The sequence below is a fragment of the Bactrocera latifrons genome, unplaced genomic scaffold (assembly GCF_001853355.1).
Source record: "Bactrocera latifrons isolate USDA-ARS-PBARC rearing strain unplaced genomic scaffold, ASM185335v1 scaffold_15, whole genome shotgun sequence".
Taxonomy (NCBI): domain Eukaryota; kingdom Metazoa; phylum Arthropoda; class Insecta; order Diptera; family Tephritidae; genus Bactrocera; species Bactrocera latifrons.
In genome coordinates, this window is record NW_017534963.1 from 2,488,243 (window position 1) to 2,514,769 (window position 26,527).

The 26,527-nt window shown below is 35.6% G+C and overlaps 1 protein-coding gene across 1 annotated transcript in view; it reads right to left on the reverse strand.

Moving 5' to 3' along the window:
- Positions 1–11,264: 11,264 nt before the first annotated feature.
- LOC108965891 overlaps positions 11,265–26,527 on the reverse strand; it is a 30,674-nt gene continuing 15,411 nt past the window's right edge. Inside the window, exon 4 of the mRNA XM_018928565.1 lies at positions 11,265–12,053. Within this exon, the coding sequence (XP_018784110.1) occupies positions 11,905–12,053 (149 nt within the window). The 3' untranslated portion in view covers positions 11,265–11,904. The remainder of the gene's footprint in view (positions 12,054–26,527) is intronic.

Here is a 26,527-nt window from a genome sequence, read left to right on the forward strand (position 1 = left end):
GCTTGAAAATAATAATTTTGTTATTTTCAGACTTTCAAGTTTGGTCAATAGACAAATAAATAACAAGCGCAAATATCCGCGAAATGAAGTTCAAAATTGAGCAGATCAAACTATTTTCTATCCAATTATTTACTGCATACATGTACAGTATTTGATGTTTTCACTGGGTTATGCCCAAGCGTCTTGTTTATCAAAGTAATTGTTTTGCGTTGTCGTTTCTCATTTCGGTTTGTCGTCAAACTGTTTATTGGCCATTAAACATAATCTTTTTTGCCTCCCAGCCGTATTGACACATACAGATTGGCGTATAAAAATTGAAACATAACAAGTAAGGAAGAGCAAAGTTCGTGTGTGGTCGAATATTTCATACTCTTGCAAGTTGCAAGTATTAAAGTCAGGGAAGTACCATCAGCTACATAAGGCTTGTTAGCTAGTATGATGTCCAGGGTGAGTTTTCACACGATTTGATATATTCTAAGCACAAATACGCATAAAAGGAAAACTTTGTTCTCTAAATTTTATTAAGATAACTCGTATAGATTGCGGTATAACTCACTCGAAATTCGAAAATCTTTATATTAGGTATATGGTGCTAAGGGAAGTATCGACCACTTTCATCCCATTCATCCCATATTCGACATACAAATATTCTACAATCAGAGAAAGCTTCTCTATTATATATCGCACACATATTTTGAGTAAAAATTCAACCGCAACTTGGTCCATAAATTCAGACTCTTGAGCAAGTTTTATTCGATTGAGGCAATTTTTAGTCTATTGCACACATCAAATGAGTCAAATGGAATTTAAAATTGCGTTATATGGGAAGTAGGAGTGGCCCGTTTTACCATTGTTTTACTTTTTCTAAATTTCTAGCCCTTATGTGCTTCTTCCTACTGCTATTAAAGTTCTACTTCTTAATTTAGTACTTAGTTATGGTACTTTAATGGCTAATGGCGTTTTGTGGGAGGGCAGTGGTCAATTACGCCCCACTTACAAACTCCATCTATGAACTCTTCCTTTTTTTGGAAAGAAATGTACATACCAAGTTTCATCAAGATATCTCAATTTGTACTCAAGTTACAGCTTGCACGGACGGACGGACAAACAGACAGTTAGTCACCTGGTTTTAAACTTTTCTCGTCACCCTGATTATTTATATATAGCTATTATACTCTGTAGCAACATGTTGCAAGAGTGTAAAAATGGAATACAGCAATTGCTGATAACAACTAGAGGCGAGACTTCCGCCATCCCGGCATTCGACATTGTTACAACGACTCCCTTGTCCTTTAGACAATTACTCGGCTTGCCTAACGTTGCTCACACACACACGTAAATATGTATAAAGCGCTTGCCATAAAATAAAACGGCTTGAATACTTCATTTCAGCAATATTTTGAGTACTTTTCATTGTGGTTATGCTAAGGTCGTGGCTGTCGTATCGAGGTCAGTAGCAGCTGCGTCTGCCGCTGCAGTGATTACAGCAGTCTGCATCGTCATGCTTTTATTGGTCCACTAGGATTCGTGTTTGCGTGCTCCCGAAATAAAATGAAATTTAAATACAATACATACATTTAAAAAATTTGCGACCTTGTATTAAAATTCTTCATCTTTTTTGCTGCAAATATAAAAGGAATTTAGAAAGTGAAGGATGTGTTCTATGGTAGAAAATGGACCGGAAAGCTAAGAAAAGTATAATCAGTGCATTCGCTCGCTTACACTTTAAAGCAGATTTGAGTTTGTTGATGTATCAGGTATTGGTTAACCCGGCTACCAAAAATTAATACAACTGAGCGTAACAAAAATGAATAGGTCGTGGTAGGGCCTGGTATAAAACATTTACCCTAAATACTTAGAGCTGAATATTAAGGAGTATTAGCGAAAGGTGGACGTATGGTGATGTTGATAAAATGTTAAGCCATTACCCCAGCGAGCGCTCTCTGCTCATATATATATCAAAGAAATTGGCTTAGCTGTCATCAGTTACCCTTTGAAAATTTGTAGTGACATGTAAAAAATTTAGTGGAAGACCCTCATTTATTAAGAAATCTTCATTTTTTAGAAATCGTTTAAACAATATTTCCTATATTGGTACAAAACTGTTTAAATTCGTGTACATTTTGATCTCCATATGTCAACCAGAGAGTTTTTCTTTATTCAGCTTTGTTTATTACCAGAAATGTTGTCTAGTGATATTTGGCAAGAAAAGAAAAAATTTTAACAACGAAAGCGAAAAACTTTTTATTGAGAATTTTGCAGATGAGGTTTGGGGAGTCTACCATATCCTGAACATAGGTATTTAGGTGGCAGAACGTTTTCAGTGAAGGCACCGAAAACTTACCTCATGCGAGTCGTCCATCCAACTGTTATTCACTGTACCATCGAAAAAAAAAACAGATTTAAAAACCTTCATGTCTGCAACAAAGAGATGGCAGAGTGACTCAAGATCTCTTACCGATCGACTCAGCACATTTGGTCAATATTTTGGGTATAGAGTGTAGTCTAGTATTGACAGACTTAAATCTTTTGTAAAAAGTAATGAGCTCAGAAATATTTTTTTTTTGGTTTGAGTTTTGGTGCATGGTCCTACAACCCCTATCCCGATTCCCTCCCACGTTTTCGAGCCGTCAGTGTACCACTTGATCGTAATATTCCTAAGCAGTAGCTCGAGAGTAGAATCATTCCATTTAGTCTTGCCGCCAAGAGTATTCTTCTACTTCTTGATGAAGTTAACCCTTTCAGTAATGCTGTTTCTTGAGAGAAGGGCCATTTGTATAGTACCACATAACTATTCCATCCGCTGGATCGAGATTACCTTACCACTGCCACACTTTTCTGCTGTCATTTGTAGTAGTGTGTGCTTGGCTATCTGACCGATGCCTAGATGAAGCGGTATGAGATCAAGCATGACTTCAAGTCCTACCGTCGGACAAGTGCGTATTGCACCCGACTTTCAGATACATGCAAGTCGTTGCAACTCCGATAGTTGGAGCCCTAAAGAAGTTAGCGAAGTTTTGAGGTACAGGTAATCGCCCCGTACGTGATTATCGGTCGCACGATTATGGCGTGCAATCACCTAATGATCCTTTGCTTGCAGCTACAGGATTTTCCAGCTTTACAAGGTCAGGTCAACATGCTGCTTCCACCGCAAAGTTGAATCCAGCATGAGACCAAGATATTTGACCAAGTTGGTCCTATCTACCCCTTTACCTTCAAGTGTTAGGTTCCTGAGGCCGGGCAGAGAACTAAGCCTTGGAAACGGGACGATCGTCGTCTTAGAGGAGTTGATGCTCAACTCATCCCCACTACACCCCCCTTTTGACAGGCTTAAACCTCTTTGTTTTAAGTCACAGAGAGTGTCCCCAATTTGACGCGTAACTTTGAAAGCGTATCCCATTTCTTTTTAGCAAAACTAGTATATAGAACAACCCAACCCATACTGGACGATATAGGTGACGACTCTACATTCAAAGAACACATTATTACTGGTGACGAACGTGGATTAAGGGATATGGCTTCGAAAGTGTAAAGATTCTTATACGTAGCTTTGTTTATCAGTCCGCGTTAAATTTGATCATTAAGTAGCACTCAGCAATAGCGAGCAAAGTAATGACGAATCGAAAATGGCTATAATAGTTTTGCATGCAAACTTACTTTGCCCCGATTGGTTTACGCAATACCATTCTTATCATAGTTAAGACGAAATAGAATACAATTTGAGCTTTTCGAGTGTAGTTTCAGATAGTGAGACTTGAATGATTTTCTATAAGTAATGAACAATACCACACTCTATATTCGCCAGTATGTGTGCTTTCCTTATTATTATTTGGCTTTTAAATATGTAAGAAAGTATGCTAGGTACTCCACAGCGTATGAGTGACTAATCATTTTACTTTTTCTTCTTGCATACATTTAATTTTCTTCGCGTTAAATTGTATTTTTAATTAAATGCTCTTTTCGTTTTAATCACTCACATCTTCATAAATATTTTAATAATTGTTATCCTCTCACTTGATCTTTCATATTTTACAATAGTTGACTTGTTCTTCAAATCATCAATTTGCAAAGTCATCAACTAAAGCTCATTACCTCGCATTTTAACCTCTTGTGAATTCTACAATTGCTTGCATGATTCATGTACACATTTTCAGCGTGAAAGTACGTACTCATACTAATCTTCTGGTATAACAGTGCCGAGTGTGTAAAATATGTATGTATGTGTGCGTACACATTTTATCGAAGGCCAACGGCAATTAACCAAAATTACAAAGCAATTATCATTATTTGCCGCCACCATCATCATTAAAGTCGTTTCAGTCATCAACGTCATCATTAACTGCTTGACAATTTGTTGGTGCTTTACCAATTATAATTGCTCGCCGTCTAACTACACACACGCATATTTAATCGTTCTTTCCCTCGAATTCCATACACATTACTTCGGTTAAGTGTCGACTCTAGCATTGTGTTGGCTTTACAATCAGTCTGCCAGTCAGCAAGTTAGTGCCATCGTCAGCCATTCTATCATCAACTGTTGTCAACCCGATGACATTGATGGGGTTCTTATGTATTTGTGCATTCGTATATAACTACTTTTACCGTTGCTTGGTCCTTAATGAACGAACGTGCATTAAATTGAGTATTTCGAGTGGGTTAAGAGGGGTTATTGACTATTAAATAATGTATGTAATATGTAACGTATGTATGTAAATACACCGAAATTCATTCTTTGTAGAATTTTACTTGATATTGTTTTTTTCTGTTAGCGAAAGATGAAACAAGATTTCTTGGAATTGAAGATGCAAACTTTATACAACCTCTGGTAGTAACCTTGATTATTCGACAATCAATCAAATAACTCTTAGGCTTGCAGCTATTTCAAACTACCATCTGATAAAATTTGAACCTGACAGACAAAAGTGCTACATTTTCGCGTATTTTTATACAAATCTCTTTATTATTTATCGCCTTTAAGACAGAGTTCAATGGTTACAAAAGCATGTCAATACTTTAACCAATGGTCCGTTCACTTCTCCATCGACTGGGGTCCAGATTGATGCAGAGTTTCGACTTTATATTCACAAACTCACGTCTCATCACCAGTAATGGAGTGTTTGACTAATTTTCGGTTCTTAGCTGCGTTATCTAGAATCTCTTTTGCGACCTTTACTCGAAATCATTTTTGGAAAAGATTGAGCACCTTTGGTACGAGTCTTGCAATACTGATCCATTCATATCCAAAACACTAACCAAATGGTTTAGTTGATCCATAGAAAAGGTTGATATCTTCCGTTTTCTCTCTGATGAATTTAAAACCATGCAATAATAATGGCTTTTCAACGACTTGTTTGAGCACCATAACCTAGACCTAGAGCTCAAAAGAATGTGAATACAGTATTGGTTTGGGGTTGAATCGGACTTTAAGCATCTTTAAGCTTCTCAGCTAAAAAACGATCATGGCAGAATGGGGCGGGGCACAGGCACAACGGTGTGTGTGTAACTCAGGGGTACATTAGAATCGTAAACAACCGGGCTGCTGAAATATCTATAAATCTTAGAAAGACCGCACTGATTTTATTCACTAGGAAGTACAAATTACAGGCAGAGATTCTACCATCAATTGGCTCACAGTACATTTTCAGAAACTTTCCGTCAGCTTTGTTTTTAGCAGCATTGCAGACTCTTTCAACCGAAGGTCGCTGCCATAATGGTAGCAGTGGATCTACCGCTCCGGAGCGCAGCCTCCTTCAGAGTGGTGACTATCCACTCCGATAGTAGGTTTGAATTATTGTTCAATTAGCTGTAGAATATGATATAAAATTATCTAAAGCTTCCTCCTCAAATGCCAGATCAAGACAAAAACATATTTCTCTCATCTCATATTTTAGACATCCAGGTAAAATAGCCTATATGAAAAATTAAACGCCTAAGCACATTTGTGATAGGTTAAGAGCATTTTTGGCGATAGCTGATTTCCATGTACAGAAGTTTTTTGTGTGACTTCATAAAAGAGTGTACTTCACAGTCTTTAGGTGATCCCCCGCTTTGCCGGGGGACCAGTCATCTAACCTAGCTGGTATTTATATTCGAGTTTTTTTTACAGGCGGTTAACGGAACATAACGTTGATTATGTCTTCATCGCCATATCATATTCAGTTCAATTCAGTTCTGTAGCCTCCCAAGTGTTTCTTACCTCTCGCAAACAGCTTATAATTTCTTATAAATATTGATACGCCTAGTCCTTTTATTTTTGGCTTGTATACATATTTTTTATTATAGTCTCAACTTTTTTATAATGATATTTGTTTCTTATAAATAATAATTTATATTAGAAACACTGTTAATTACATATTTCTTGCTCAAAAATATAAATATTTTAAAAGTTTTTTGGAACTATACGTGTATTTTTTATAGTTATATGATAGGAATATAATTTAAAACAAAAAACTATTAAGCAATTCTAGGACAAAAGTTATCTAAAAAAATTTCTAGAAAATGGTAGGAAAGCCGAAAGTTGCTATGAGCTTTTTACGTTAAAAAATGTATATTGGTATTGTAAAAGCGTCACATAATTTGTTCGACGAATTCGATACCCTATAAGATACCATTGGAGAAGAATTTTCTGTATAATTCCTCTGAAAAAATTTCTCAATATAAACAATTATTGGCCAAATATATTTTAAATATTTTATACTCTTATAGTGATATAGTCGACAATAGCGCAAAAATAATACAATTGCATGGAGAATGTGCCTTTGACCTTTATAAACCGCCATGATCTGCGCATGCTGCAGTCTTATATCGGCAAAAAAGGTTAAAGGTTTTGGCTAATTTCCAAGGACCTGGAACGACCAAAACTACCAAGCTCTTTTCAACTATAGCATTATTAAGGTTTAACTGAGGTTTCCTGAATTGAAAGTGCAAAGTGAAATATAAATTTATTAAAATTTCCGTAATATTCTTCACATTACTCCAGCTTCTACAAAATCCCAAAGAATTTTTGGTTCCCCTATTGGTATTAAAATGATTCTTATAAAGTAAATTATCAAAAGCTATTCATATTAATAGGACAGTCGAAAAAGTCTTTTCGTATTTCTGATCAAACTTCACCATAGTTGTTTTATATTTACAATGATTTATTGAACCAAATATCTACCATTTTGGTCGTCCACTTTTTGCCATTTTTCCGCTAGAGACCAATGATAGGTCGACCAGAGCGAGCTTTAAGAACAAAATTTCCATAACAAAAGCGAGCGAACCATTATTGTGCTACACGAACTGATCCAGCATCGTCTCCGTAAACTTCAGAAATTTTGTTCGCCGTGGCATTTTTCCCTCTTTTATACAAAAATTTTAAAATATGCCGAAGTTCTTTATTATTTTTACACATTTTTGAACAGCTGTAGCGTTTTTCAACTTTACCAAATTTAATTGGTAACACTGGAGATACGAGGTGTGTTCAAAAAGTATCGCGAAAGTTTTGCTTACAGTTTTCTTCGATTGCTGGGGCGTGGTGCATCATGAGTTCTTTCCACAGGGAAGAACGGTCAATAAGGAATACTACCTGCAAGTTATGCGCAATTTGCGCGAAGCAATCCGACAGAAACGCCCGGACTTCTGGAAGAACAAAAATTGGTTTTTGCACCACCATAATGCCCCTGCTCACACATTGTTGCTTGTGCGCGATTTTTTGGCCAAAAACAGCACAATAATGATGCCGCAGCCACCGTATTCCCCAGATCTGGCCCCCTGTGACTTTTTCTTTTTCCCTAAAGTGAAGAGGCCCATGAAAGGACGACGTTACGCTTCTTTTGACGAGATAAAGACGGCATCAAAGGAAGAGCTGAAGAAGATAAAAAAAAATGTTTTTTTGAAGTGCTTTGAAGATGGGAAAAACCGTTGGCACAAGTGTATAATATCTCATGGGGATTACTTTGAAGGGAACAAAATATATATTCATGAATAAAGAAATAATTTTAGAAAAAACACAAAATTCGCGATACTTTTTGAACACACCTCGTATACGACAAAATACGAAACGATTTTTTCGACTATCGAATAGCAGTCGAAAATCTCCTATTTCCTATTGAATATAAAGCAACAGAAACCAAAGTGAAGTTTAACCAAAAATCTTGTCGACCGGTGCTCATATTTGTTCTTGATCTACTTCAATAAACTGAAAATGTTGAAATATATTTGTATTTGTTTTTGAACTTTATAAATCTTGATGGCTTATGCTACAATTTGATTAAAAATTTTATGGTGAAATAGTTATATACATACATATGTTGTTATTTCTTATTACATAATATGCCAACTATGCTAACTTCATTGCCTGATGACAACTTCGAAGTCTTCCTCCGACGTTGCGCTTTTTTCTTAGTTTTCATACATTTTCATAAAGCTTTTTTGCCATTGCTGTTGTTTTGGTTTCAGTGTGTGAAACCAAAACTTTTATAAAGTTTTTTTTGTTTAATAGAAATAGAATACAATAGTCATTAGTTGAAAAATTAAAAGTTTGAGTTTTCTATGCTTTTTTTTTTTGCTACTATAATAACTCCACTACATAGCACTTATCGTAGTAATTGGCCACTTTGTTATTTTAATTTGTTTTTATTTATTTTTATAAGTGCTTATATAAATCTACGCTTCGCATATTATAAACTTTATATAACAAACTACTTTTGAAACTTTTCAATTAACAAAACTGCAAGTAGAAAAATTCAACGACCAAACGCTTTGCTATACACATACATATATATTTTTATATAATTGTTTACATGTGTACAAATATTGTAAAAAATACATAAGTTTTTATGTATATGCCTTTCTTAGTTTAAGTAGTATTTATTTGAATTGTTTGTGTAAAATAACACAAAAATTAAGAAATATATAGCTTTTTCTGTTAAATAGTTTATTTTTGAATTTCAATAGTTATTATTTTTTGTTTTTGTTTTTTTATTTTTTTTACTTAGATCTATTAAGTATATTTGTTTTTGTTGTAACCCTTGCTTATGTTGCTTGATATTTCCCTTTTTATTTAATTCTACGCAACTACCACCACAAATCTTCGCTAATTTACTCGTTTGCCAGTACTTTTATTGGTTTGTATTAAAGCTTTTCATTTCTTTGAAGTTTCTTAATTAAATTATTACGAAAATACATTTTATTGCGTTTTGTATACGTATGTATGTACGCTTCTCTTAAGGAACGTCTTACGCGTAATTTACTGAATTATTTACTAATTAGTAGTTTTCTGCAAAGGATTATTTACATTGCAATTGTTATTACAAATATTTTAATATACACAATAATCTGAATATACACTGAGTCGCTCGATTGTTAAATCCAGAGTTTGATTATACCACCAAAATAAAGAGCTATTGTTTCGATTGCGCCAAAGTTGAAATGTTAATGTTTTGTTCTGATTTTGATCTCCCAGTTTGCTTGGCTGTTATACTCGTATATTATAGTGGTCCGATGTGAAACATTTGCTCGGAAAACCATTTGTGGTCAAAATAATTTATAAAAATTTTTCGTACAAGATGAAACTGAAGCTAGAAAACACGAGAAGTCTGTAGAGGTACCCTGCAAACTAGAGTGCTATCTCCGCGCCTTTGGACTTGTAGACGGATAAGAGCTGAACGAAACGCTAGAATTACCAAGTCTGTAGAGATACCCCGCAAGGTGGAGTGCTATATCTGCTTCTATGGACATTAGTGGTGAATCAACTGCTAAGAACTTGGTCGACAAAGCCCCTAAGATAGTGGCATTTGCGGACGACATTGCTATCCTAATAACGGATAGATGTCCATAGACCATTAACACCACTCTGGATACAGTCAAGAATTGAGCATCACAAATAGTTCTGGGATTAAAATGGATCTGCTTGTGTTCACAGGAAAGCACAAAATTCCTCTATGGATTTTTTCTTCGATAAATGGCAAACAGCTCTCTCTCAACGACTGCACCAAGTACCTTGGGGTAGTCTTGGACAGCAATATCCTGTGGAAGAGCAACGTGAAAGAAAGAGTGGGAGAAGCTAGAAGTGATTTATATGGGTGTAAGCAAATGCTCGGTACAACCTGGCGGCTCTCTGTCTCTCTCATCCACTGGTGCTATACAGCTATTGTAAGATCAATTCCGTGCTACGGTGCAGTAGTGTGGTGAACAGGTGTACGGAAATATATCTACCGGAAGCCAATGGGAGCTTTAAGAACTCCAACGGTGGTTCTTGAACTGGTGCTAAACCTGTCACCTAAAGACCTCTATGCTGAAAACTGCGCAACAAAATCAGCAGGACGATTACTGGCTGCAAGAGAATTTACACATAGAACCTTCGGACATAGCTCGATGGGTAATGGGAATTCGGCAAACACCCACTTACATGATCCCACTTTTCAACTGGAAAAGAAGGTTCAAAGTAAAAACAGAAAAAGGTGACTGGAACGCAACGCTTTAGACATCTGTACGGATGGCTAGACAATGAACGAGGGAGTTGGTGCGCGAATATACTGTACAGAGTTAGGCATAACACATCCTTTTAAGCTGCAGCACCACTACATTACATTTCAAGCTGAGGTCTTTGCTATTGCAAAAGCCGCGGAACTAGCACCTTCAGGTAATTCCAGAGTCAATATACATATACGCAGACAGCCGATCAGTAATTAAGGCAGTAACTTCGTATCGCATATCGGCCAGGAGTATCTTGGGAAGCAGGGCAGCATTGAAAGTATTACCAGAAGCAAGCAAATTCACTTCTACTGGGTGCCAGACCACATAGGCATCGAGTTCAGGAAATAATGAATGACATTGCCAGAAATGGTATACGGCTAACACCCGAACGTGATCAACACTGAGAAACCCATCAGATTAACCTAACCTAACCAACCATTGATTGTATTGGTCACCGGAGCCGTTATTCTCTGTTGAGAACAGTGTTTGGAGAAGTCCCTCCCTTCAGAAAATGCCTGAGCTTCGTTGGAAGAAGCTTAAAAACAAGCGATCACACTAAACTTCGACGCCAATAGATCACTTGATCTGGTATAATTAGAGAAATTGGAAGATTCTGGAGTTAGTTGAATCGACAATTCTCTCCTTTATCCTTCTATAATATATTGCAATACTTATTAATATTGTGAAGATATTAACAGAAATATTTCTTAAATCCAGCACAATAGTGGATATGAATATAATATAATGTTTTCTCAAAAGCAAATAATTAAAATACCAAACTGGTAGAGATTGCAAAGCAACGATAGCCAAGGATATGTGACCAAGTAGATTTGCTTTCGAATTCGGTTCTTTTCATATTTTTTTACGCCGAAGATATTGAAAGAATTGAACAACGGCAACTTTGGATTATAATATCAAGGATAGTGTATATAAAAATATAACGACTCGAAGCCAATGTATCTTCCGTTCGATTTTTAGTGAAGTGTTCATAGCTAGTATTTATATACATATAACATATACATATTTATAAAATGTATAAAACACTCAATTACTTATGTAATATACTGGATATATGTACTATTGTCATAGAAACGTGAATTCCGTGTACATAGATATTCGAGTATAATAAGAACGCAACTGATATAATATTATTTTATAATAGTAGGAAGAATTTTTAAGCATAAAAATATGTTCGTAAGTATATATATATATGTATACTGTTTAAAAGATATATATGTATATAGTATTGTTTTGGTAAATAGTAGTGACTTGTAGCAAATAACAAGTGCGAGAGCAAACAATTAATTACATTGGAGTAAATTTTCTATTGACTTTCTACAAATAGTTGATAGTGATAGTGAGCAAAAGCATTCATATGTTTTACATAAGAAATTTTGGAGTTGATCTTAAGCGTTGGTGTGCTTCATAGTAAACATGGAAATGTATTTAAACCTGCTCCGCCGCTTCATCCAGCACCATCGAATGCAAGTCCATGGCGGAGCGTGTTTTACGCGGCGGTCGTGGCATCATAAACTGACTGGGGCTGGAGCCAACGAACACGGAGTTTTGCCGCGGGCGCATATTCACAGCATAACCTGTAACGAGAAAAAACGAGAAATTGATTTTATCAAAGGAGCAAATTATTGGAATTGTATTATTTTTTAAAACAATAGTACTGAAATAAAGGGTCTATAGACGCTTGCAGCATTCGAAGGCATTGTCAATTTAAAAGGGATGTAATTGTAAAGTGGCTGCAACGACCTTCACTGCATTTAATTTTAAACTGCACTTCGAGGCATCCGATGCAAGTTGCACAATAATACCGACAACAATTATAGCATATTACGAGTTTAATTTCAATGAACTGTGAATACTGATGTATTTACGTAATCTGCACTGGTGACATACGCTGTTGCACTGACACGCATTTTGCATTTAATAAACAACAAAAGCAGAAGGGTAATGAAAAATTACAGAAGAGAAAGTGCAAAGCAGTAGATAATCGATTTTCCGGAGTTGCTGATACTTTTCTATGTAACTTTACTTGACTAGGGGAAGACTCTGAAATTCAATAAAAAGAACAGGAAATTGCATAAGGTCGACTCCGGTGACCCTTCGTAAAAATGCGCCTTGACAGAATAACTCCTCCAGAATATTCTAAAACATACTTGTTTTAGTTTTTGCCTTCACATAACACAAATTAATAACAAATTAACTTGGACTAAGGAAAAAACTGAAAATTGGACTTTTGGCGATATTTTTCTCCAAATAGTTGTAATCGAAAAAAGATCCTACGTCCAAGTTTTTAAGAATTATATCTCATAGATATATAATTCTATAAATATCATGAAGGCCGTTTGGGTAGTGTCGAGAACTTTTTCCAAACGACTTCAAAAATATAGTCTCAAGAAAAACGAGTTTAAAGATTTCGCACTTAGCCTAGCTAACCACGAGCGCACTAGTTCTCAACTCTGTATCATGGCATGGCAGCATGTCACATCAAATCAATGCCATACAAGCTAAAATAATCATATCAAGTTCTAGTAAGAAAACTTTTTCTTTGTGCAGGGCTTACAACTTCCGTGTAACCAACTATACAGTGTTTCTTGATTAAAATATATGAACTATCGAAAATGTTTCAATTTTTTTTCAAACTTTTATACAATAATACCTTAAGATAATCTTAATTTGCACAGTGTACGAGTTTTAATTCACAAAGGTATGAGCGAAACTAGATATAAACAAATAATCTGCAGAAAACCGTTATGTATTATTAACACTATGACGAATTTTAAAATTATAATTTATTGTGTCTTTCTTTGGTAGCTGCTGCTGCGGGGTGGTACTTTTTTCCGATTAATTGCACATTTGAGCCAAGCGCTGTTTTTGCTCGACCATAATTCTTTTCATGATGATCACTTGCTTCAACGGAATTCTTGATAAGATCTGCGGCGATAGGGTTTTTTGGTAGAACGATCTTTGATATTTGAAAAGTTGACTTCTTTCCCGACGTTTTCTGTGGTTCGTAACTCAAGTGATGTACCAGTTGTCTTCTTGAAATCATTTAACATGGTTTCCATATCAGAGAAATCCTGTTTTGTGTTCTTATATTCTCCTGTGATCGTGGCAGATTTTAGGCGTTTTTTCAGCGGTGAACCAGAGTAACGACTCAAAATACGTGCAGCCGCAGCGGCTCCGGCGGGTGAAGCAGATACTGGTTTATATTTTCTCCTGAAATTAGACTGTCGTTTAGTCACCTTTCCGTCTTCATTGATATAACGTCCGGAATGGTATGAATTAGATTCGTAATTACATTTTTTCGATTGTTGAACACCCATTTTTCGTAATTTTTGTTTAAGATGCTAATGATTTATTATGAGTTTGCGCTACTGCCCGAGAGTTGTGAACCAGAGAGATCTGCAGGTTGAACTGTTTAACATTTTTCTTTATTGCGCGCCTTTTTTTTACTTTACGCAGGTCACTTACAAGGTTACAATCTTCGTTTAGAAATCGTTAGTTAAGGTTGGGCGTGAAACACAAATATCACCGAGCATACAAGGGATAATAGCAGCTAGAATACATGTCGCTTACCTGCCTGTGTTGTACAAGCGCAATTATTTCTTGTTAAGATGACTTCTTCAGAAAATATTTCGATATTTAATATTTGGAGTTTAAATACCAGTACGTTATTCCGTAAGGTAATCTCTATTAATTTCTCATTTTCTCTTTTTATATCCAGGCCTCTAATAATAAATGCTAGAGGAACTAACGTAGCCGAGAACTGAGAAAATAAATGACTTCCATAATTTTTGCTGTATGCTCTCATATGATTTTTGCATTTAAATGAAAATTATTACAATGGAATAACAGTGCTTGTGTTAAAAATTGGTCGATAATAGACATATAAAAATATTTGTGAATAAACCGGTAAAACGGATTGAATTTATAAGTATTTTCTGTGTAGTATGTATTCGTGTATGTGCTGGTGAATGATATTGGCGATTCTGCATGTACCTAATTCACGCATAATTCATTCCATTGATCTGCCTGTCAGCCCTTCCGTAATGATATCAGCATTTCCTGTACTTGTTCGTGCTTTTAGCAGTCTCATCAGCTGTTTCAATTCCCGCCCAATCCAAGAACCCAGCATATATGCAGCCGCTACATTTACTGAATCTTTGCTTCTAACCCATTATCTGACGAAATGCGATATGAGATTATTGCCTTAATTTCCTCCAGACTGTGCAAAATCCATATTCGCACACAACATATTTTATATAAATTTTGCACATAAAAAATATTATCAATTAGTTACAAAAAAAGTGTATGCCATTTAAGTATAAACGTATATACTTTTATATTGAATTTCATTAAATAAATTTATTTTTCTTAAAAAATTTCGTATTTTAAAGCAAAATTTATATTCGTAAAATATTGAAAGTACAATTAATGTTACTATCGACGTGACATCAATTTCATCAATCTTATGGTGGGTGTTGGACATATTTTTCCCCATTTTTTAAATAAAGTTCTTTTAAGGTCCTGAAGATTTTTAATACTATAATTTATTATTAAATTTTTCAAGACAGAAAGTTAAGTTTATGTCTGCGCTTCTAAGTGGCATTTTCAGGTATTTTGGAAATATAGATATTATATAACTATATCCAAAGCCTTGTATCCGTACTCCCGAAGCACTGAAACATTACCAATCCATTACAGGTGATACACCACGTTTAAATGAAGTATTTTCCTCCCTCCATATTTTTACCCCTCCATCGGACACCTTTAAGTTGAATTTTGATTCATCTCGAAAAGATTTTCTGCATTTATGTAAATTTATAAGAGTAGATAAATGTTGTAAGTTCCGCTGGTGTGACGCAAGCTTCCGCGCCATCCTCCATCTTTTAGTGTAACTGAACCTCAAAGGATTGAACCTGAACTAAGTAAAACCTATGCAGACCACGTAGCTACATATACTAGCGACGTAAATAAGATTAATAAGACCTTGTAAATATCTCGAAGATCTGTGTGTATTTACCGATAACATTACTGTAATGTCTGCACTGAAAGATGCAAATGAAATTAGACGAAATTATTTCTGAAAATCAAGAGCAACTTTTTAAATACATATGAACAAAAATTATCTTTTTTTAAAACACATATTTTATTTTATATACAAATTTTATTTTACTACATCGAATAATTATAACCATCTATAAATACTCTTAAGGATAATTTTGTATATCTATAATCTATACATTTCGAGCTTGCATTCTTAATTTAACCGGTTCTGAACAACGGGCTGCAGCTTGGTTTCGGTACATTAGTTTTGGTTGGATTGAGTAGAGCGGGTTGTCTTTATTTTCCACATTTCGTTTGGCTAGACATTCTTTTAGTTCYRACRTAACAATTGCAATGAGATTAGCTTGTTCTCTCTGTATCTGAGATAAGAAAAGTGACCTTAGAGATCGACGTACTTTTTGGTCAAAACTTTCACCTTCAGATGTAGTCGGTAACGACACATTGGAGCTTTTCCTTCTYATTTGTTTAGCTGTTTCGTAAGGCGAATATCGGTCCTGGTGTATGTTGTTGGGTTGATTAATGTTCGGTTTTATTGAAGCTGCCTTCATTTCTTTCTTTAGGGCTCGCTTTGCGATGCGTAACTCCATTTTCTTGGTGAGTTCCTCTGAGAGTGAGCTTCGCGGAGATATTACAACCGAATCTGCCGCTTGAGATTTAATGCCTATGTCGCGTTTTCTACTTACTCCTGTCAAGAGCTTATTTTTAGCAATGTGAAGTTCCAGTTTCTTTGTGAGTTGCTGTGACTTCATTTCTTTCTCTTGGGTTTGACTTGAGATGCGTCGCTCCATTTCCTTCCTGAGCTCCTCTGAGAGGCAGCTTTGCGGGGATATCACAGCCAAATCTTCAGCTTGATATTTATTTTCGGTAGTTCGATTACTACTTATTTTTGTTAAAAGTTTACTCCTAGCATTGCTAAATTCCAGTTCCTTTGTGAGTTCGTCTGAGAGAGAGGTTCGTGGGGATATCACAGCCAAATCATGTTGGGTTTGAGCTTGATATATAATTCCAGTTGTGCGTTCTTCATTCCTTCGAGAAAAGCACTTGCTTGAGAGCTCTTCTAAGAGAGAACTTCGTGGGGATACCACAGTCGAACCATGCTGAGCTTGATATATAATTCCGGTTGTGTGTTGTTCATTCCTTCTGGAGAAGCACTTACTTTCTAGTTCCCTCGTGAACTCTTCTGAAAACGAGTACGGTGGTGATATTATAGCAAAATTGTGTAAGGTGCCCGTAAATTCCTTTGAGAGGRAGATTCGTTGGGTTTGAGCATGTTCCTTAAACTCTGCCATGGCTTTTTCTATAGCGAACCCTTTTTCCTTGATATTAGCAYTATAGCACACTTCTTTGCCGTGGCTTTCTATGGTTCCAAGCTCAGGTGATTTACCAGTTATACTCCTGATATCAGTGAATTCTTGTATTGTGGTTTTATCCTCTTCTGTGTCAGATTTAAAACGTGTTTTCAGCGGTGAAGCAGCGGAATCGCTGAAAATACGTGCATCCTCGGCTGATGAACCAGATTCTGTTTTATATTTTCTSTTGAACTGTTGTTTAATCTCCATTTCATCCTCATTGATATAACTTTTGGATTTAGATGCAAGAGAATCATAATCACATTTTTTCAGCTCCGTACCACTCATTTTTCGTTCTTTTTTTTTTAATTTTGTTTAAGATAAGCTATTAGCAATGATTTTTTAAAATTGGCGCTATTGCTCGAGAGTTGTGTACTAGAGAGATCTACAGGTTGGACTGTTAAAAATCTTCGCTATCGCACACCTTTTTATACCTTACACAGGTAGCTAACAAGCTTACAATCTTCGTTAAGTTATCGTAAATGAAGTTTGGGCGTATGGTACGAATACCGTAGGTAGCTCACCGAGCTTACAAAAGACAAAAGCAGGTGCAAAACAAGTAATGCTTGGGTCATTGTCTTGCATTATATCAATGATGATTATTATTAATCTGTATTTTGTTTTTATTGTTTGTTCAGTTCAGAACCTATGCTATAGTACCCTTACGAGTGGTCCAAAAACGGTTTTACGATTTTAACAAATGAGCAGTTCCTTGGCTAAAAAATGACGTGTTCTAAATTTCAGAACAAAGTCTCAATAACTGAGAGATTAGTTCGAGTATATATTATGATGAAATCCCCTAGCTCACCATGTATCCTTCTGGGCTTTACAAACTTCGTGACAAAGTCATTTACCTTGTTCGGGGTATAATTACATTTAATTCATCCCAGTCAAGATTTCAATACTATATCAAATAATACAAATTCCACATTAAAAAGGAGTTTATTTCTTTGTAAGAGCTCATATTGAACTAATAATTCAATATACTCTTAAAACGATAAACAAACAAAACACTATTTCGTTGATTATATTCCATTTTTAATGTTGCTTCACAGAGTGTACAGATTTAAAGTGGAGTGGTACCACAGGAGGTTCAGTATTATTTTCAATAGTTTGTTGTGAGTGGTGCTCCTAAAAGAAAACTATGGGTTCAAAATTAATTTAAAAATTAYTTTGCCCGGTCTGGATTTACGACTAAAGAGAGAATACAGGGTCTTAATATACTTATGATGTTAAGATTATACGAAAGGTGTTGCTTATAAATTAATTTTTTAGTTGCCCCCGAATATTCTGTTCGTTTTGTACTAAAAAAACGACTTGAGTTTTCGGCGGATTTTAGAGAATCTTCCATTTAGAGGAATAATTATACAAAACTTTAGGGGGAAGAACTCAAAATAGCAAATACTGATGCAGTGTACTGATATGATTGGGGAATATCTGCAGTATATATGTATGTATATTGTACTACAGAGAAGACCAACAAGCGGGATTCTGAGATATAGGGACTGGTTACCATCAATATGAGAAACTATAGTACGGTTTTCAGAAAGTTTTGCACAATTTTAATTAATTCAATCTGAAAGTCAAAAGCAGCTTCGATGTCTATAAATACTTCGCCCAAAAGCTTGCTTTCTTATGAAATTGCTCCTTATAACTTTTCTTATTTTAACTTGACTGTAAACAGTGCTAGGTTCAATTCCAAAGTGTTGGGTTGGAAGAATTTCATTGTTCTCAACGAAAGTGGTTAATTTTTCATTAACAACCTTCTCCAGTAACTTACYCATCGATGAGTGTAAGCTTCTGGAACGGTAAGAACAAAGGTCATCTGATTGTTTTTCAGGATTTCTTATTTCTATAAATTAGCATTTTTTAATGTTTTAGGAAAGTAATTCAAGCGTAAATAAGCACAACGCATTCTTTTTTTTTTTTTTGTTTTTTGGTAGATATCGTCGACAACAATTATTAATAACGTCAATGCCAGGAGACCTTTTAGCTTTGAAGGTCTTTTGTAGTAAATTCTACAGAGTTGATGTAAAAACTATCAAAAATCTTTAAATATTCAAACATATTTTGTTTTTATTAAATAATTGAAATATATATTTTATTTTACATACAATGTTTATCTTTCTACATCGAATAACATTTATTAGTGCGATAAACACTAAACTACTAAGCTTAGCAGATCGGTGATCTACAATATAAGTTTCGAGCTTGCGTCCTTAGTTTMGTCGTCTGTAAACAACCGGTTGCAGCTTGAGGCCGGTTCGTTAGCTTTGGCGGGACTGAGTAGAGGATTTTGTCTTTATTTTCCGCACTTCTTTTCTCTAGTCTTTCTTTTAGTNTTGCAGCTTGAGGCCGGTTCGTTAGCTTTGGCGGGACTGAGTAGAGGATTTTGTCTTTATTTTCCGCACTTCTTTTCTCTAGTCTTTCTTTTAGTGCCGATATAGCGTTTCCAATGAGAGTAGCTTGTTCTCTGGATATCTGAGATAAGAAAAGTGGCCTTAGGGTGCGACGAATTTCTAGGTCTATATTTTCACCTTCACGTTGAGACGGTAGAAGCAATTGGCAATACTTCTTTCTCATTTGTTTAGCTATTTCATAAGGTAAATACCGGTCCTTCTGTGTGTTGTCGGGTTTAATGATGTTCGATTTGGTTGAAGCAGCCCTCATTTCTTTCTCTGGGGCTCGTTTTGCGATGCGTAGCTCCATTTCTTTCGTGAGTTTCCCTGAGAGTGAGCATGGCGAAGATAACACAACCAAATCTTTGGCTTGTGGTTTCCTTCCAGTGTCTCGTTTTCTACTTATTCCAGTCCAGAGCTTACTCCTAGCTCTGCGAAGTTCCAGTTCCTTGGTGATTTCCTCTGATTTCACTTCTATCTCTAGGGTTCGTTTTGAGATGCGTCGCTCCATTTCCTTCGTGAGTTCCTTAGAGAAGGAGCTTCGTATGTATAGATTAGCCAAATCATGTGAGGTTTGTACTTGAGATCTATATCTGTTTCTGCGTTTTTCACTAATATCACTGAAGCATACGTTCCTTTTTGTTAAACATAACGCTTGCAGTTCTTTTTCTAACTTCCTCTTAGCAAAGTGTTCCTTCAACTCCGCCATTACTTTTTTCATAAGTTTGATTTGCTCTTCTGGTATCTCGGATAAGATACGCGGCTTCAAATTGCGGCGTGTTTCTGGGAACACATCATATTGTTGAGACGGCAATAATGATATTCCCAAATATTCTTTTCTTTTCTGCTTCAATTTTTCATAAGGGGTATATCGGCTTCTAGAATAACTGTGACGAAATTTCAAATTATAATTCTTATCCTCTTTCTTTGGTTGCTGCTGCGAGGTGGTACTTTTTTCTGTTTCCTTGCACTTTTGAGCTAAGCGCTGTTTTAGCTCGACCATAAGTTTTTCCATGATGATCAGCTGCTTCATTGGCACTCTTAATAAGATCTGCGATTTCAATTTGTCAAGTTTTATATGGGCCAATATCTGATCGTGATCTTTGACATTAACACCATCATTATAGTCTGTCTCACAATTAGTTTCGACAACTGTGTCTTCTTTTTTGGTAAGGATCAGAAGAGGTTTTGCTTCAACGGTTGACTTTAGTAAGACTTTTCTAAAATATGGGCCACCACTTGTTTTGTGTAATAAAGGGTGATATGATTTGTTGGCTGACCTTTCTTTGATATTTGCAAAGGGGACTTCCTTCCCGTGACTTTGTATGGTTTCAAGCTCAAGTGATGTGCCGGTTATATTATTCTTAGTTTTGTGCGTGGTTTTCATATCAGGGAGTTCCGGTCTTGTCTTTTTATCCTTTCCTGTGGTGTTGTCGGATTTTAAGCGTTTTTTCAGCGGTGAACCAGAGTAACGACTCAAAATGGCTACAGCCGCAGCGGCTCCGGCTGGTGAAGCAGATGCTGGTTTATATTTTCTTTTGAAATCGGATTGTTGTTTAGATACTTCGTTGTCTGTATTGGAATAACTTCCGGATTTGGATGAAAAAGATTCAAAATCACATTTTTTCGATTGTAGGGCACCCATTTTTTGTAGATTTTGATGATGATATATTAGCAACGAATTTTTAAAAGTTTGCGTTACTGTTCGCGTATTGTAAACTATAGAGATTTACAGGTCGAACTGTTCAAAATTTCTCTGTCGCGCACCTTTTTATACCTTACGTTGGTGGCAAAGAAGCTTTCATAGGTTGGTGCAATAATATTCGTTAAATAGTCATCCCATCCTCGTGCGTGAGGTACGAATTGTATGTGATATTCGTTAGAGCCTATAAAAGATAAAAGCAGGTAGAACACATGTCGTGTACCTGTCTATGTTATTTCCCTGTATTAAAACGCTATTATTTCTATTATTTGGTGTTAAGATTGCTTTATTGGAAAATATTTCGATATTTTAAATTTAGGGTATAAACTTCAATTCTCTTTACGTGAGATATTCGGAACAATTAAATATGTATGTGTTGTCTCTATTAATTTCTCATTTTCTCTTTTTATTTCCAGAACTATAATAATGCACTCCATATTTTGCGTGTCGACTCCATGTATTGCTCAATCAGCAAACGTAGCCGGGAACCGAGAAAGTAAACGACTTCCTTAATTCTGCCGTATGCTCTCTTGTGATTTTTACATTTAAATAAAAATTATTACAATGGAGTAACAGTACTTGTGTGAAAAGTTGATCGAAAAAGACACATAAAAATATTCGCGAGTGAATAAATCGGTAAAGTGATGTGCATTTATAGTTTTTTTTTAGCGTATAGTGAATGTGTTTGTGAGTGATAAATAATATGGGAAAGACGGCAGATAGATACGATTTCAGGCAATGTTATTTGGGGTGAGTAAGAAAAATTTTCGTTATTTGAATTTAGATATTTATTTTTATAATTTAATATCGTACACTAAACTAAAGCGCTATTCTATTTAAATTGTTCACAAATAATAGCATCGAACATAAATTAAAATTATATTGAATAAATAAGATTTCAATTATTTTTATTAAGAATTATTTAAAATTTCGGAAAGTTACATTGTGACAGAAAAGGTATTCGGAAATTGTGGATAAAACGCAAAACATTTAATTATGCATCAACATTTATTTTGCCACCGGATATAATACACTTATACCAACGATTTTTTCAGTCCTCAAAATACTTTTCATAAGTACTTTTTGGGATAGTCTTCAACTCCTTCCGCCAATTTTGTTTTATCTCTTTGATCGACTGAAAACGGGTTCCATGGAGCAGTAATTTCAGTTTGGGGAACAAGCGGAGCCAAATCTGATGAATAAGTTGGTTGATCGATGGTATTTATTGCGTGTTTGGCTTTCAATTCCGTCTCAATCGTGGCTCCCTGCAATTGCGCATTATCATCGTGTAAAATCCATGAATTGTTCTTACACAATTCCACAGATGTTCTCACGCAAACGTTCAATTCGGCCATGTAGAACTCCTTGTTGACCGCCTGTCCCTTTGAAACGAATTCATGATCGAAAAAACGGCTTTGGCGTGGATTTTTTGGTTCGGCTCATGCTCTCCATGAATGTGGGATTGGAGTTCGCACGATTAGGCATTTCCAAAGAGACCTGTTTAGGGTATTGCCATCTCTCTTACACTTGTCTGTCGATTTTCGAGCACCATATTCTTCACCTTTTTAATACTTTCATCCGTTCAGAAGAAGTCGAAGGTCATTCAGAACGAAGCAAGGTTTGTACGACTCGTAAGCTTATGTTTTAGGAAAGACCAACTTAGCACAATACATTTTTATGAAATATCATTTACCAAGTGAATTCAAATTACAATTTCCCATTACTTTTTTCTTTAATTAAAATAAATATAACTTCAAAGTAATTCATGCTGTAATAGTATAGGGTTATGTACGAAGATATGCCACTCGAAGTTCAGTCTAAAGAAAGTAACGACCTATGAGGAGTTTACCAAAATAATTTAGGTTTAAAATTGACTATAATGCTTGTCCTTTAAACAATATGTCAAACAAATAACCGAGCTAAGTTATGGTTTGAGTAGCAAATGCCATTGAGGCCCTTACTCACGCCACATTTTGTCAAAATATCCCTAAACAATCACATTGTAAACATAAACAAAAAAAAAAAATATAAAAATACTTCTTCTTATTCATTGTATTTAAAGTTTATTATATACTTATTCAATAAATTAACAAAACATTCTATGAATTATCCTCTAACACATGACTGTACAAATAATTCTCAGAATTATTTAATGAACAATAATTAATAAATAAGCTAATTTCACCACCTTCAACTCTTCCTCAAATCGCGCAGCGCACATTTGCATGCGTTGGGCAACCGCACCATGCGCTCCTGCATGACGCCATCCACCAGCATCACCAAACTTCTATAAACGAAATGTTGCTTACAACGTGATTTTACGCCGAGTGGCAAGAGCTCGTCAAATTTGCAAGGCGCATCTTCATTTTCGCATTGCTCCACTAGAACGCCTTGCTTGTATTGTTCGTGTTGCACAACCATCAGCCATTTCGATTCCACAGTTTCGGCTACCTTCGGGTAAACCAGTCGTGTTTTGCTCTCACAATAGTAGCTATCATCACTGCCAACGTTCATGCGATTCGTCACATTTATTGGTTGTACGAAATCATCTTTGAAATATGGTTTGAACTTTTCAAATTCCTCTCTAGTGAATTTATTCAATTGTGTTGCTTCCAAATAATTTGTCACCTCGGTACAGAATGTATGCCCTTTCTGACGTTCGGGACAATTGATCACATCATCGTTTGATTCGCCTTTCGTTATGTTGAATACATAAAAACCAGTTCCCATCTCAAAGAGATCATCCAAGACGATTTCCGTTTCGATATCCTCCGTTACTGGACGACAGCCAGTGCATTTAATTAACAATAAAACGCCCAAGAGCGTCTTCTCTAATCGCAAGCGTGGACTCATCATTATTGTGTTTTTGCTTCGTTGACTCTTTTATTACGCTTATAAGTGTATGGTTTATTCCAAGGACTGGTACACTTGGTTTTCCCCAAGTTAGTTGAATGCTTGTTTTGGCCAAAATTAGTTGAGTTTATTACAAAAATCTGTGGAAATTTGGGAATTTCCACCGCTCAGTTAATTGTTAGGTGTCGCTGAATGCTGGGTTTTTCCCACAACTGAATGAGTTGTGTAAAAAGTTTTCTTTTTATACCAGCCTGTTCAGGCAAGCCCACGTATTTCGCGTTTCACAAGTTTAGCTTGCCTGTGCAGGTATCGCCACTATAGCGTTTACGGTAGCTTACCTTTCTCACTCTGCATTTGCATGTATTTTGCTGTGGCTAGTGACCTTAGCTGTTGATCATGATGCAATCAAATTTAACAGGTGCATGAACCTTAGCCATTCTTGAATTGAAAAAAAAAAATGCTTTTGTTATGAATTCCTGGAAATACGGCTGTGAATTATTATCAATGGAGACAGTAACTGTCTGCAAATAAATGCCTTGTACTACCTTTAGAAAGAAAGACACATTTTTCAACGGTTTCTATAAAGTTTTTTATTACTTCGAACATTTTTTTGGGTTTTCTTGTTTTCGTAAAATTGAAAAGAATGCAAAAATGCAATGAAAGTTCCAAAAAACGACAATGTAATATTTATAGCAGTCGCCTGTCTGTATAAACTTCCAATCCTGTTTTCCAAGGTTGTAGTGAACATTTGTGAACTCAATTACACTGCAGATCTTTAAATTCTAAAAGAAAATATAATTTTTTGGCGACACTCGTATTCTTCTTTTTCTTTTATAGCGAGTTTACAACACCATTCGTTTTTCTTTTTCGCTGCTTGGCGCCAATTGGAGAGTCCAAAGGTAGTCAGGTCCTCCTCCACCTGTTCTTTGCAACGTTCCTTTGCCGTTGCTTCTTAATTATCTGAAATTTGTCAATGTCGTCGTCTATCTCGTACAGCTCATCATTCCATCGACTCCGGTATTCAACGTGGCAACACATGTCTATCGATGATCCATAAATCCAAGCTTCGAACCGATTACCAATCTTGGATTTCCATAATGTTGAAATCACGAGCTATCCACCAAATTTTTCCTACAAAATTTTTATTGTTTTAGACATGTCGTTTTCGAGAAGAAATATAATGCATATCTTTTAATGTTATGACCAAACATTTGGCTTTATTAAGAATATAAGAGTTTGACATTATGATTTGAAAAATATTTCGGGCAAGTGTTCGCTACGGCTGTCTCAAATAAAAACCAGCTGAGAAGCCCAATTTTGGACCACCTTTTGCAGAAACTGGAATTGTATGTCAAAAAAAAAAAAACTAGTCGAATATTCTCTTTCAAGACGTCAATTTCATTGGGTCTTAACTGAGTAGACAAGCGACTTTAAAGAACAACAGAAAAGATGGTATAGCGATTTTACATCGCAAGAACTTGGTTTCCTTCAATAAAATTATGACTTCGTTGGGGTTTCTTCTTGAAGCCAAAGCTCGTTTACGTCAACATTCTTCAATACAGGCACGAAAAAGTCATTAGTCATAGCGCTATAGTGTTCCCATTGACTGTAACATTATGACCGACTTCATTTTTGAAGGAAAGTATGCCAATGTTACCCTCTGTCCATAGAGTAAACCAAACTTTGACTTTTTGATAATATAACGGCGTCTCAATGATGATTTGTAGCTTATCATCACCTCAGACCCGACGATTTTGTTAATGAACATGAACGTATCCATTCAACTAAATGTGAGATGCAGCTCAAACAAAATTTTATTTCGAAAATCGGTTTCGGTGGCCAAATCATGCGAAGTTTCGGTGGCGAATGTGCGAAGCTCTTGTCTTGTATGGTCATTATGAAAAAGTACTCCAAACTGAGTGTAAATCAAGTAATAGCTACCAAAAAGAACGATAACATCTGACTGTGCTTATCTTGGAATCTTACCAGCTATATACTAGTGAATTACGCTGATGAGGATAAAGTACTTTTATTTTATGTTGTTTTCGTACAAGACATAAAAGTATAATCCTTCTATATTAATTTGCTCAAAACGTATGCCAGACTTTCCATGATATTTTGTTTTTCAGAACTTTGAATTATAATACAGACCTGTTTGAATCCCCTATCCACAGCTTCAATTCTTAAGCTTGAAAATGTTTATAAATTACTTTCCCCTCAATATCACACATTTAACTTTACAATAATTAAATTTACAAACGCGTTATTTCTTCTACACGACAACCCCACTATCTTTGTTAAAGTGCTTAACAATACGAAAGAGCAAGAAAAAGAGTTAGTTAGAATAAGTTAGCGTGCAAATTACCATCACTGTAGTGAAATATTATGAAAGCTTAAGAAACTCCCAGTTTTGAAATTTCAAGGCACTTCCCTTTTACACATTTTCTTATATACTACATACTATGTATAATATATACAATTTTGTATAATCCATTGCATATAGCACATGTAAGCTCTCTTGCATTTCAACATTTGGAAAATGAATCAAATTTTTATGTGCACATTTGCATGCAACATGCAATTCCGTCATTCACATTTTCTCTCTTGCATGTTCTTTCATTTGCCTGCCCATTCGCCACATATCACATGCATTTACCATATGTTTCGAATGAATTTCCAACTGA